Here is a 13,229-nt window from a genome sequence, read left to right as displayed (position 1 = left end):
GAGTTATCATTATTATACAAGCATTGTAAAAGTACTTTTACAGTCTAATGGAGTACCAATTTCCAGGCATCCAGAGGTGATTATATTCATAAAATATGACTTCTCTGAGGGAATACAGCACTGTTTCTACTTTAAACAAGGCATTCTGTTGTAATGCACACACTAAAGTATCAGACAGAAGTCTCATCAAATATTAGTTGTACTGCCTGACGGACAAAAGAATGACATCTACATTATGCATGGCTTTTAAAGATGACAAACAATATTTTGAATAAAATATTATATTACACTATATTATATCATTCCTCCATTGGGATATAAATTCAAGATTCAGATGATATCTTTAGTTTTATGAGGCCATATATTATATCTGTTATAGGATTGTATTTCTTAAGGACATATTTTTTTTTATACGATTGGATTTTCTGTTCCGGACATGTTTTTTTTATTAAGCTATTGTACAAAACAGTGTTTGAAAACCAGGAGAAATGTTCACAGAAACAGGACCAACAACTATCAATGGCGAATCCAGAACTAAAAAATCATAGGGGCCTGATGAGGGAATTTTACAAAGGACCAGTTCAAATGACCTCATCCCAACCATGGTTACTGCTGAGGTACAAATATTTTACGTCTAATGGCACTAAGGTCAGAAATGGCACTCTCAAACTTAAATTTTAATGGAATTTTCTTCTTTCCCCCAGCCTAGGCTGGTTCTGACTATTATAGACCATTTTATTGGGCTTATTTTGAAGCAGCGCTGCCAATATGTCTCGTAACTCACTGGGGACTTCCAGCGGCCTACTGTAGCTTGAGCAGCTAGCTAGTTTCAATAGAGCACAGCGCAGCGGACAGCGCCGCTAGACCCTGCCACAGCAGCAGTAGAGAACAGACACGATCTTGCTATTACTCACTAAAATTACTGTATGTAAACATTGAAATAGCTTTTTAAGACTTAGACTTGTTTTTAAAACATTTCATGTTTTTTCTGTTTTAAAATGTTTGTGTTCATTAGTAATTTAGTTTTGTCGTTGGTTTAATCCATGATGTTAACTACGTACCACGAAATGCTAGGCCTCTAAAAGTCCCCAGTGGTAGTTGCCAGGTTATCGGAAATTTTGATTACACATTTGTCAAACTTGGTCTATACAATAATGGATAAGGATATGGAGAATATTTGTACAGAATATCTGCCTTTTGGAAGAGCACCAATGGTTATGACAAGATTGACAAGTAATTTCTCAAAATATTAAATTATATTATTCTCCATACTGTACTTAAATGAATTTTATTACACCATAGTGTACAACAGTTGGGTTGTCACAACACCAGGTGGCGCCCTTTGTTGTCAAACAGACGTTGGTTACCGTTCATTACGCCTGAATGGCTTCATAATCTTAATGGTTTAGAATAGTCTTTCTGGAATCAGCATTTAAAACCTAATAATTTACCATCAAAATGTACTAAAAACACAAAAGCTCACATTAATGTGCTTTGTTACGATTGAAATGAATGTATTGGTGCTTGTTTGTTTTAAGTGATTGTTATCTGATTTAAATAATTGTAAATAAAATTTTAATTAATTTTAGTGTATTATCTAATTTAAATAATTGTAAATACAATGTTAATTCCAGTGTAATATCAAATTTAGTGCCTTATTAATTTTCATTGGGATGTTGTTGATTATCTGATTTAAATAATTGTAAATAAAATTTTAATTAATTCTAGTGTAATATCAAATTTAGGCCTTATTACTTTTTATTGATGTTGTTAACCTGTTTTAGATGTTATGCGTTCGAATATTTTAGATATGTAAATCAAATTTAGCCAATTTGTTTTTTAAATATTTTCATTTGTTGTTGAGTGCAATCGTTTTAATTGTTTATAATTGTTTTTTATGTCGAATTTTGTTAATATTTCTCAATTCAGCCTTTGTGTTGCCACGAAATATGTTTCGATGTGAATAAACCAGAAACCAGAAACCAGAATTATATTAGTTATCGAACACACATTTAATCATCAATTAAATTTTATGAAGAAATACTAAGATACAACATCATAATAATTAAGTTGGAAATTCGGATCAATGGTTTGTAAGTGGAGAAAATGGCGTCCAGTTAAAGGCATTTTGTGTCGCCAATAGCAACGGAGTAGTATCATGTGGTACCGTGACGTAACACTGTAATACTCTATAATAAATGGTATTAAATAGATGTTCTTTAATCTCTGTACATTAAAATATTTATTTTTTAACATTAATTTATTCAGATTAGTTGAATATGTATATACTAAATTTCATAATCTTATATTATCTATGATCTTATATTTATTTAAACCTATTTTCAAATCATGTTTCAAAATCAACTTTAAATTAAAGTAGTTTTAAAGCCCAAAAATAACTTCCCAATCTTATATCATTTTTAAACAGTAGATTTTCTTATTTTATACAGATTTGTTGAATATAATTTGTTGAAAAATTTATTTTCTTTTTAAGGAAATAGTTTTGCCAAAAACATCCACACTGAGGAGAAAATAAAAATAAAATTTTATTGGTGAATGTAATGGGATGGTTAAATGCTTTAAATTTACATAATTAGAAGGAAATACATATCTTATTTTTGGATATTTCAAGGCAGCGGTGGGTGTAATAAACATTTTAAAAAACTTATATGTTTTTCTGAAATTTCTATTTTCTCAGCAGGTGCGCTAATTGGCCAAAAATTAAATTTTATTTCTATTTAAAATCATCATTATTAACGGGCAGCGGTTTTGTTAAACAAGGTATAAAAAGTCTTGCCTGATATTAAATATAGTAGAGCCTCTATAATTATAATCACTTTACAATTAAATAATTATTTTCATTAATTTATTCAGATTGGTTGAATATATATGTACTGTACATTATATCTATATAAATTAATATATTTTATTTCATAATCTTTATATTATCTACATGACCATAAATTTATTTAAAACCTATATTTCAAATCATATTCCAAAACCACCTTTGAGCTAAAGTTGATTTAAAGCACTAGAAATACATTTATTGAAACCAGTGCTACTCTTAGATGGCCTCATATATTACCACAAACATTGAAGACTATTGAGAGTATATTGATTGAACCATCCATAAAAATCCAGTTACTCCTGTATGAAAACAGCTTTAAATACTGTAAACAATGTTCTCTATGCAAGTATTTTATATACCAAGAACTGCAGTGTATGTTCATGATACATAGCAACAGCTAAAATGTTCATACATCTGTAGAGCCAACAGAAATGGGATCAAGATCTTGAGATACTGACTCATAATCATCTTCTGATATCTTAATGCTTTCATAAGGACAGCAGTTCTGCAAACCAAGCTGTCTGCACAACCACGCATAAAATCCCTTTTCAAGGTTCGACACAGACTCCCACCACGAGTCATAGAACCAGGAAACTTGCTCCAATGCCGAAAAAACGGACACTATCAGTGTAAAGACAGCAACCAACGGAGGAAAGACAATCAGAATAACTGGACAGACACAAACGCGATAGAGCAATGTCCGCTCTTCAAAATAGTAACATAGAATGTTGAGAAACGATAACAAGCCAACGTAGCCAGTAACAATGACAGATATAACTAGAATGGCCGGGCAACACATCAGTGAAAAGATAATGATATGTGGGCCGCGGTTTGGCCCTATCGCACACTCGTCCTCTTCTTCATCGTAATCTGAATCCATGTGCAAGTGCACCTGCGAATCAAAAGTCTTCGTTTCAGTTTGCATTTCAGATTCTGAAGCTGCGGGATTTGTCATAATGTTGATTTCTTTGAAATCATTTTTTAACGCGGAACCATTGTCTTTATAATTGATTGAAAAGTTATCATTTGTATCGAGAATTGTCTCATTATCATCACTATCAATATTTTCGGTGTCATCATTTGGTTTTAGCGGGAGATAGAATCCTTTGGTTTTTGGTCTTGTGGCTGGTGCTTCTGAATTCATCTTTTGTCTCTCCATCTTTATCTTCTGAATGGCCCTTAATGTTGTAAACTTTAAAGACAAAACACAGTTCATAATGTATACACTCTGTTCAGATGTTGGATAATAATAACCATGATTATGATGATAACTATTTATTTGTTTTTATTTCATTTCACCTATCAACATGGATACCAATAAATACAATATAAAATCACTAGATACCATAATAAAATATCAATTAACAGTACAATGTTAAGACATTCATGATAAAAACAATTCCCTGACAAGAAGTACAATATATACAAAGGAAGCAAAAACATGAATTATAATGAAAATTCAATTGATTTATATATTTAGAAAAATTTATATTAATTCACCCCTTCTATAACAGAGGAGCATTCCCTCAAGGAGAAGTCCCATATAAAACTAAGCAAATATAGATTCATAAAAATTACAATTATAAAATATAAAACATATCATCAACTGAAAATAAATGATGAGCAATACAATGTCAAGGCGTAAATATGATAATTGATTATGATGATGATACGTATGATGACACTGATGTTATGATGACGATGATGCTGTTTAAGAATAATTAACCACTTCATTATTATACAGTATTATCATCATCATTATCAATATAATTAATTTTATTATTATAAAAATAATAATTACAAAATTCTGTGAAAAACTTGGTAATTTTATGCAAAGAAAACCAACCTTTTGCATAAGAAATATCTCTTTTTTACAATGAATCATAATGCGATATAAAAAATAATAATAAAAAAAAAGTCAGATTGATGTCAGGTTATGTAAAAGTAGGCCTAGTGGAAGCTAATGGGTAGACACATCATCAATCATATCTCTCCTAGAATGTAAAAAAAAGCCAATGCAATCATTATCAAGACAAACTAGATACAAAAGTGAACACGCTTGGGACGTATCGTTAATTACGGTAAACACTTTTCTTGACTCTTGGGATTTAATTCCCAAGATATAGAATTCATAACAAATATGTAAATTAAGTAAATTCTTATAAATAGGATTGCTGTATGCTTTGTGGTAACAGCTCCCACTGTTCAATGCCAGTATAATAATCAATTGAATTTGCATAAATGATAAAAATAAAATCCCACAGATGGTACAGGTAGGACTGAATTGAAGATAACTCCTTGTCTCTTGGGATTTATATTCCAATTTACAAAATTCATAGAACATTTGTAAATTAAGTAATTTTTTTAAAAATAGGATTTCGGTGTATGGTTTGTGGTAACAACATATTACGTTACAGTACTCCATTGCAGTATAATCGACTGGCATTAGCATAATTAAAAATAAAATCCTTCAGATGCATGGTACAACTTGGTTTATATTTTGAATTAAAGAATAACAATAGATGTGGTGCAGCATATACTGTAAGGCATTGGACTTTCAATTAGAAGGTCGTGGGTTTGAGACCGATGCTTGTCATACTGCTTACAATTTATCTGCATTTGGCCCTCCTCACCCAGAAGTATAAGGGTACCTGGTAGGAGGTGAATGATTTGAACTGAAATGAGTAATGCTGATTAGGCGAGACATTTTTTATACCTTGTTAACGAACCCGCCACCCGCCAATAACGATGATTTCAAATAAAAATAACATTTTATTTTTGGCCAATTAGTGCACTCGCAGCCACAAAAAATGGAAATTTCTGAAAAAAAAATAAAACTTTATCTTTATTTTTATTACACCCACCACTGCTTTGAAATCTCCAAAAATAAGATGTATATTTCTGGGTGTGCTATATAAATCAAATAAAATAAAAAATAAATAAAAACAATAATATGTTATTAGCATTGGATCTAAAGTGCATTGAGATACAAGGTGGAAAATGTACTTCCTCATTTTTTACTAGCAATAAATCTTCTCAAAGTTAGATACTGACACAAAATATAACTAGTCATTCCATCTCTTAGACCCTGTTGATTACTTGTGCTATTAATGAAAATATTATTCTTAGCCCCCACAAGACTGTTTATCTAAGCGGGCCCAACCAACCTAAAATAAAATAAAATCTAATGGTAATAATATTTCTGTTTTAATTATCAAGAACTTATTTAAAAAATAATGTATTGTTTTAAAAAGCCACTTTAAACTTTAATTAATGTTAGTTTTATAATTAGGCGAGACTTTTTTTATTCCTTGTTTCATATAATTATTTTTTAAATATCATCGGAGATGGGCGGAATAAAAATAAAAATAAAATTTTGTCTTCCTATATGGAAAAAAGTTTTGCCAAAAACATCCAGATGGAGAAGAAAATAAAAATAAAATTTTATTGGTGAATGTATAAAATAGGATGGTTAAATGCTTCAAATTTATATAATTAGGAAGAAATATACATATCTTATCTTTGGAGATTTCAAGGCAGCAAAGGGCATAATAAAAATTTTAAAAAACCTTTATTTTTCTGGAATTTTCACTTTTTTGTGGTGGTGGGTGTGCTAATTGGCCAAAAATAAAATTGGATCTTTATTCGAAATCATCAATATTTGCAGTCAGGTATAAAAAAAAAAGTGTTGCCTTTTAACTATGGATTTTAGCTCTTTGGTTTAGCACTTTCCCAAACAATACAAAGAAATACAGGTGAACATAATGAACATTAGAATTAGACTTAGCCATATAATATTGTTTTATTACTGACCATCCTACCCTGATTTAAATACAAAACACTGTGCTTGGGAAACAATTTTTGTTTTGGTCTTATTTTTGTTGCAATTATCACTATCCAAATATTATTGCATTCAATTCATTATAGCTTTCAAAGTATATAATAGTATTGTATAACAAAAAATAAATTTTGGAGTAAACCATCCGTAAATCATTATTTTTTTTTTAGGCTTTTTAACATTTTATTTTAACAAGTGCATGGTAAATACTAATAAACTTCACAGCATACTGTACATCATTTTCTGCTACACAAAATTTGTTTTGTCTTCTCTATCTCACACGATTTGCCAAGAGCTAAAAACAAGTAGTAAACATGGCAAAGAGAGAACCTAGGTGTGAAAACTTCTTTTAGTAGCAAATCCATCCTAGATGGTAGACCAGGACTCTGGGACCACCTCCATCCCAGTTAGCCTCACCACCAACCAGGGCCTACATCTAGACTTCTAAATAATGTAAAAACAAAATAGGGTCCATAAAAATATTATGAATAGGAAAAAAAACTTACTTTAGAACTTCAAAGCAAATGCTTCCGCTCTTTTGCTTCTAAATACACTTTCAGCAACATAGTTATTAATATTTTTCTGTACTTCACTGGTGGTAATATTGGAAACAAACGCCTCCCTTTGAAGTATGGACTTCATGAATGCAAAGAAGAAGAGTGGAGGAGGCTGATGGTACCCAAACGTCATAATAATGGTATCGTCCATTCGTGAATAAACCAAAGCGGGCGGTATAACGTTTAGGATTGCTGCGCTGTGGATTAGTCGTACTTTGTCGCACGTACTTCGATACGTCGCGTGGCGTCGATTTGTCAACAGCTGTTCTTGTGTAGGCTAGAGAGCTTTGGTTTTTCAGTCGGGTAGCACATGTTTCATTCGTTTTTTCTGCTGTTCAGACCCACCTACTAGTTAAAAGAAAGTATGGCACATTTAACAAAGGATCATACACAAAGGGAGAGGTTAGTAATCGTATAGATATTCTGTGTAAACCGTGGAATATTCTTTTACCCTCGCCTAGGCTAGGCCATCTAACCAAGACTAGGCCGAGGCCGGGGTACTGTAAGTTTAGCCTATTGACATTTTGGCCGCCACATAGATTGGCAATCCTTTCGTATTAGGCCTACTACTACTACCATGGAGGATACCTCCATGCTACTACTAGATTTCGAGCCATATCTGTATTATGCCAATTAGGCCCTACAGTAGGCCCTATAAATGTTATGATCTTTTTCATCTTCGTTCGTGCCTAGGCCTAATCTAGCTTAGCTTAGGCCGGGTGCAGGTCAACTCGGCCACAAGTCAACTCGGCCACAGTCAACTCGGCCACAGTCAACTCGGCCACAAGTCAACTCGGCCACAATTTAACTCGGCCACAAGTCAACTCGGCCACAAGTCAACTCGGCCACAAATCAACTCGGCCACAACAAGTTCGGCTACAGCCAACTCGGCCACAAGTCAACTCGGCCACAAGTCAACTCGGCCACAAGTTATTTAATGTAAATCTCAGTTTTTGCATCCTTTTTCTTCGATATATGATTGAAATAAAGTACACAGTATATAACGATATTTATAATACTAGGCCTACTTAGTAATAATAGGGTAATAATATCGATAATAAAGGTGACAACAACAATAATAATATTAATAATAATAATAATGTGAGAAATACCATTAAAACACCAATAAAAGTAACTTTTTAAATTACTATTATTAAAACAATAATACTAAGACTAATAAATAATAATAATAATAAGAATAATAATAATAAATCGAAAATTATTTATTATTTATATGGTACTGTAATAATAATTATATCAGCAAAAATTTGAACAATATATAATGTTAATGCTAAGACTAATAATTAATATTAAAACTAACGGTAATAAAAACAATAATAATAATAACAACAATGACAACAATAATAACAGCAATAATAATAACAATAAGTATAGTAATACTTAAAGAATTAGTATTTTATACTTGATGAATTACTCCTTCAAATTGTAGTACCAGTACAGTAAATGACTTGTGGCCGAGTTGACTTCTGGCCGAGTTGACTTCTGGCCGAGTTGGATCGAATTCTTAGCTTAGCCTTACTTAGGCCTGGTTGTAGGTATGTTAAGAAAAATCCATGTTGTATGGATTTAAATGAAATGTCAAAGATTCAAACATTAAAGCAATGTTTATTTGGTTGAAATCATGCTACTAGTTAATTTTCTATGATTTTTTTTAAATATTTTATTTTTCTGGAAATATGGTATATAGGAATTAGGCCCTATAAAAAATATTATTAGTTTATCACCCTATCTGGCCAGGAAAAGTGATGAGGGAGGGAGGCTTTTTTTTTAAATTTTTTATTTTGCTAAAGCCAAATATCACCCTTGTTTTCCAGTACAGTACCATAGAAGACATGTGCGTGGGGGTGATAAACTAATAATTCTTTTTATTGGGCCTTATGTGCAAACAATGTGACCTTTTGACATTTATGGAACAAAAACCAAAATTATATAACAAATTAAAACTTTATCTCTATCTCTAGCCTAGGCCTATTATTTTTTTCACAGATTTTGTGTAGCTTTAGCGCTTATAAGTTACAGTATACAACTACTACTGTACTAGAACCACTCCCATAGTGTACCACCCAACACATCCCCTCCCTTCCTCTCCCCGGTGCAGATGTACTGTACAAATTTTGAAAAGTTACGCCATAAGTTTGTTACCAAGTATGTTAATTTGTTCCTTATGTTCTAAAGAGAGGGCGCATTGTAAATCGGACGCTTCTAATTGTTACGCGTAAACGTAAAGTCGTACGCTATGGTTAGAGCGGTCAAAATTCAAAAGTTTTCAATTTTGCAAGAGGCCGCTTTTCATGCATTATTACAGAATTTGCACGCGTAAATCGTGGAGAATTCTATCTTGTATTTATAAGATCTTTGCCCTTCTGTATTTAAGATACAGTACACTATTAGTACATCATTACATTATTTACAATTGCCACATGCAAATCAAAATACATTCTCTCTCCCCACCACCTACCCATACCCCACCACCTTCACCCAACGCCTACCCCCACTACCAGTACCAGCATCTTGGTAGTAGATATACAACGGTTTTTCCATCCTAAAAAAACCACTTTCCCTACGATAAAATTTCTTCATACTTGGTCAAAGTTACAATCACATAATTATCTATCAATATAATTAAATTGCAACTTTCCTTCTGCTAAAAAAAAAGTAGATTTTAATCAAGTATAAATTTCAGATGTCAACGACACTGTAAATATAAGATGGATGAAAACAAAACAAATTTGTAACCTTTGTTTGACCTTTAATCTGCATATTATTGATGTATAACATTAGCAAAATCCAATAAAAAAAATGCATTTTTAAAGATTTTTTTTAAAACCCAACACCCTGACCCAGCAGTGCAAGCCCACCATTTGAACAAGTGACCAAATAAACAAAGTGTGACATCACGATTTCTAACATACCTGTCTAGGCCTAGGATTTTATGCATTGCTTGTTGTAATGTCGGTCTTTCAGGTTAGTTAGGCCTACAGTACTTATTTATGCGGTGATGAATTCAGTAGGTGGCCTACAGTAAGGTTTAGTCTATTACTAAGTTAGAATGCTAATCTTTACTACTTGGAGGCCTAGCTAGTATTTTAAAAAAAATAATGTAGGACTATTAAATAATGGTAAGAAAGAAGGTTGGTATGGTACTCAATAACAAAATCCCTAGCAAAGCATGCATTAGTAGGCCTACACTATTAATTAGACGGTAGTAACACTGCAGTTAGTAACTAAGAACGGTTCTACTAAACTGTCGTAAGTACTGTAAAAGCACCACTGAGGCATGATAAAGTACATACAGTAATCTTGCACCGGTATTACTGTAGGTACTTGGAAGTTTTACTTACAGTTTTAATATTACTTTTACAGATGATTTGTGTGTTGGGTGTAAAAAAACAAGATATTTTCTAGCAAATAGGGCTTTTAATTTATTTTTGTGGACCGCAACAAATTCACCGTCTGGCCACATTCGGCTCCCGGACCACACTTTGCCCATCTGTGTATTGAAGTAATGTTTGTCTCTGTTTTTCTGACTACTGTAGATGGATTTGTATATATCCTGCATATGTTAACAGTAAGAAAACGGCGGTGCAGGGAAGGAAGATAGCCAAGGACAAATGTGTTGATAACCCAACTACCCATGAGATCAGAGATGTGTGCCTAGCTGCAGGCATGATGATAGGGGTTGAGGTAGGATGATCAATCAAAAACTTGTTTTTTTATACCATCCCAACTATAAATTAAACCATGTAAAAACCATCTCTGTAGTGCGTACGCTTGGGACATGTATCAAGATTTCATTTATCAAGACAGAATAGGCCTATATTTTTTGAAAAAGGAACAATTTATACTCTGAATCTGTATTATTATTATTTTTATTACTATGATTATTATTATTATTATTATTATTATTATTATGCTAATCATTCACCTTACTGTATGGAGAAATTAATTTAGCATACAGTATATCATAGACTTACCAAGTCATTCAATAAGGTGCTACTTGATTATTTTTAGTTGTTTATTTTTATTTACAGAATCAGAAAGCAGTGTGTTGATGTAGAATATACGTCCTAATTAAAATTGTATGTGTCTTTCAGAATAAATTGTACAATAGGGAACAAAACCGAGAGCCAAGAGGTCGTATAAGGATACAGATGCGTAATGAAGATGGTACACCCAGGCTCCCACAGTTTGCCACAAGTGAGTACTGTAAACTTTCTATTTATTTTACCATTTTTGTTTTAACTACACACAATTTACCACTGGTTATATACTGTGTTATAGTGTTTTTTTTTAATTTTATCTTTCAGGAAAATCTATAATGTATTATATTGGTGAATCAATTCCAAAGTTAAAAACCCGTCAACAGAAGCATGGTGGATCCACAGACTCTGGACAAGACAAGAGCAGAAAAAAGTATAAAAAGAAACGATAATTCGTAATAAACTTTCTTCAATGAACTCTGACAATTTACACTATCATGTTTGTGACGATGCTATATTCTGCTTTTGACACTGTTTTATCAAACCATAAATGTTTTAATATGAGCTGTAGTGTGGCACTTCTAATGCCGCACACTCAAGAGCAGTATATATTGCAAATTGTGGTGGTGCTAAACGTAGCCATATACTGTACATCTTTTTGACTACTTGTTGCAACGTTTGAATTAATTTTAAAAAGGTAAAGGTAGTCCCATTATTCATTAATGAACATAGGGGAGTGAGCTCTCAGGAACTCATCGTACTAAGCCTCGACATTGTGTGGTATGGTGGCCAGTTCCTTTTCATGCCTCCTTTTAGCTTCCCCAGTGTATTTCAACCAGGTGCCCATTTATAGTCCAGGTTGGAGAGAGACAAACATCCAAGAAAAAAAGCGAAATGCATAGCAAGGGTTCGAATCCCAACATTGAGAAACCAAAGAGCACAACTACTGCACCAACTGCCCCCACATTATTTAATCCATGAGAAATCAGTTGTTATGTTCTCAAGTAAAATAGAATGATGAATGCTATGTCGCTTATTCAAGAGTGGGGCTTCTTAAATTTTAAGAGAGACACTTATTGGATCATTTATGTTATGTTTTATTTATGGGGGGGGGGGGCAGGCAATTTTTTATTATGCTTACCTTTGAAGATGGGGTTGGACCATGTGATTACATAGGACTGTCACATAATTAGTCATTATTTAGCATCTACCCAGTGTTTAGTTGGATAAGGAAGAAGTATAGCTTGGACCAAAAGTTCCTGAATGTCATCTCTTTTGATGTTTACCTTCAATTCTCATTTGAGATCTCCAGTTGTTGTTTCCTGAAACTTATAGGTTCATATGAAATCTTTTTCCAGTAAGAGTACCTCAAGTCTAGTCACACTCACAGTGAATGTCATTTGAGTATTGAACAATTGGGAGGAACTTGAATTCAGTAACATACAGTATATCAAATTGTTAACTGGAGATGCAAGAATGTGTAAATTTGTAATTCATTGATACATATATGCGTTTGTCTTAAATGGTATATATTTGTGTTTTGGAAGTTGTTTTTTTTTTTTTTTTACATAATGAGCATACCCTTGAAAATATAAATTTTACCAAAATCGACAACTTGATTTCTCAACAGTATCGGAATGAATGTAGAAGAAGAATCAGCAGTAAACACGGTGATATTTGGCAACCATAGATATATAATTCATCTCTGTGACGTACCATAGTAAATAAACATTAACAGCATTGTCATTGGTGTGTTTACTTTATGTACGTCAAATTCATGGCGAATATGCTGAAAACCAGCTGGTGTCATCCTAAAAGATATACTGTACTATGGCTGTACAGTGCTCTTTCCTTAAAATCTGGGTAAATTTTCCTGTTCACTAAAACAATTTTTGGGCATCTTCTTGACATTTTGGTTAAAAAATGGGGAATGAACTCTCTTAAAAATATGGGTGGTCTGTGCCTATGGTTGTACTCTACAGTGC

At 32.6% G+C, this 13,229-nt stretch overlaps 2 protein-coding genes across 2 annotated transcripts; one reads left to right on the top strand and one right to left on the bottom strand.

Moving 5' to 3' along the window:
• Positions 1–2,675: 2,675 nt before the first annotated feature.
• On the bottom strand, positions 2,676–7,341 carry LOC117102008 (transmembrane protein 169-like). Its single transcript, XM_033242213.1, has 2 exons — positions 7,193–7,341; positions 2,676–4,040 (listed from the first exon to the last, which is right to left on the bottom strand). The coding sequence occupies exon 2, from the start codon at positions 4,005–4,007 to the stop codon at positions 3,255–3,257; it is 753 nt and encodes a 250-aa protein (XP_033098104.1). The 5' UTR covers positions 4,008–4,040; positions 7,193–7,341; the 3' UTR covers positions 2,676–3,254.
• Positions 7,342–7,462: 121 nt separating this feature from the next.
• LOC117102009 (signal recognition particle 19 kDa protein-like) lies at positions 7,463–12,990 on the top strand. Its single transcript, XM_033242215.1, has 4 exons — positions 7,463–7,645; positions 10,801–10,948; positions 11,359–11,461; positions 11,572–12,990. Exons 1-4 carry the CDS (start codon positions 7,608–7,610, stop codon positions 11,694–11,696), a joined length of 414 nt encoding a protein of 137 aa, XP_033098106.1. The 5' UTR covers positions 7,463–7,607; the 3' UTR covers positions 11,697–12,990.
• Positions 12,991–13,229: the final 239 nt, after the last annotated feature.

Source organism: Anneissia japonica, unplaced genomic scaffold (assembly GCF_011630105.1).
Source record: "Anneissia japonica isolate Jap-2015-1 unplaced genomic scaffold, ASM1163010v1 scaffold997_len2565447_cov190, whole genome shotgun sequence".
In the NCBI taxonomy this organism is placed as follows: Eukaryota; Metazoa; Echinodermata; class Crinoidea; order Comatulida; family Comatulidae; genus Anneissia; species Anneissia japonica.
The sequence above is the reverse complement of the archived record's forward strand: the minus strand, read 5'-3'. Positions and strand labels throughout refer to the sequence as shown.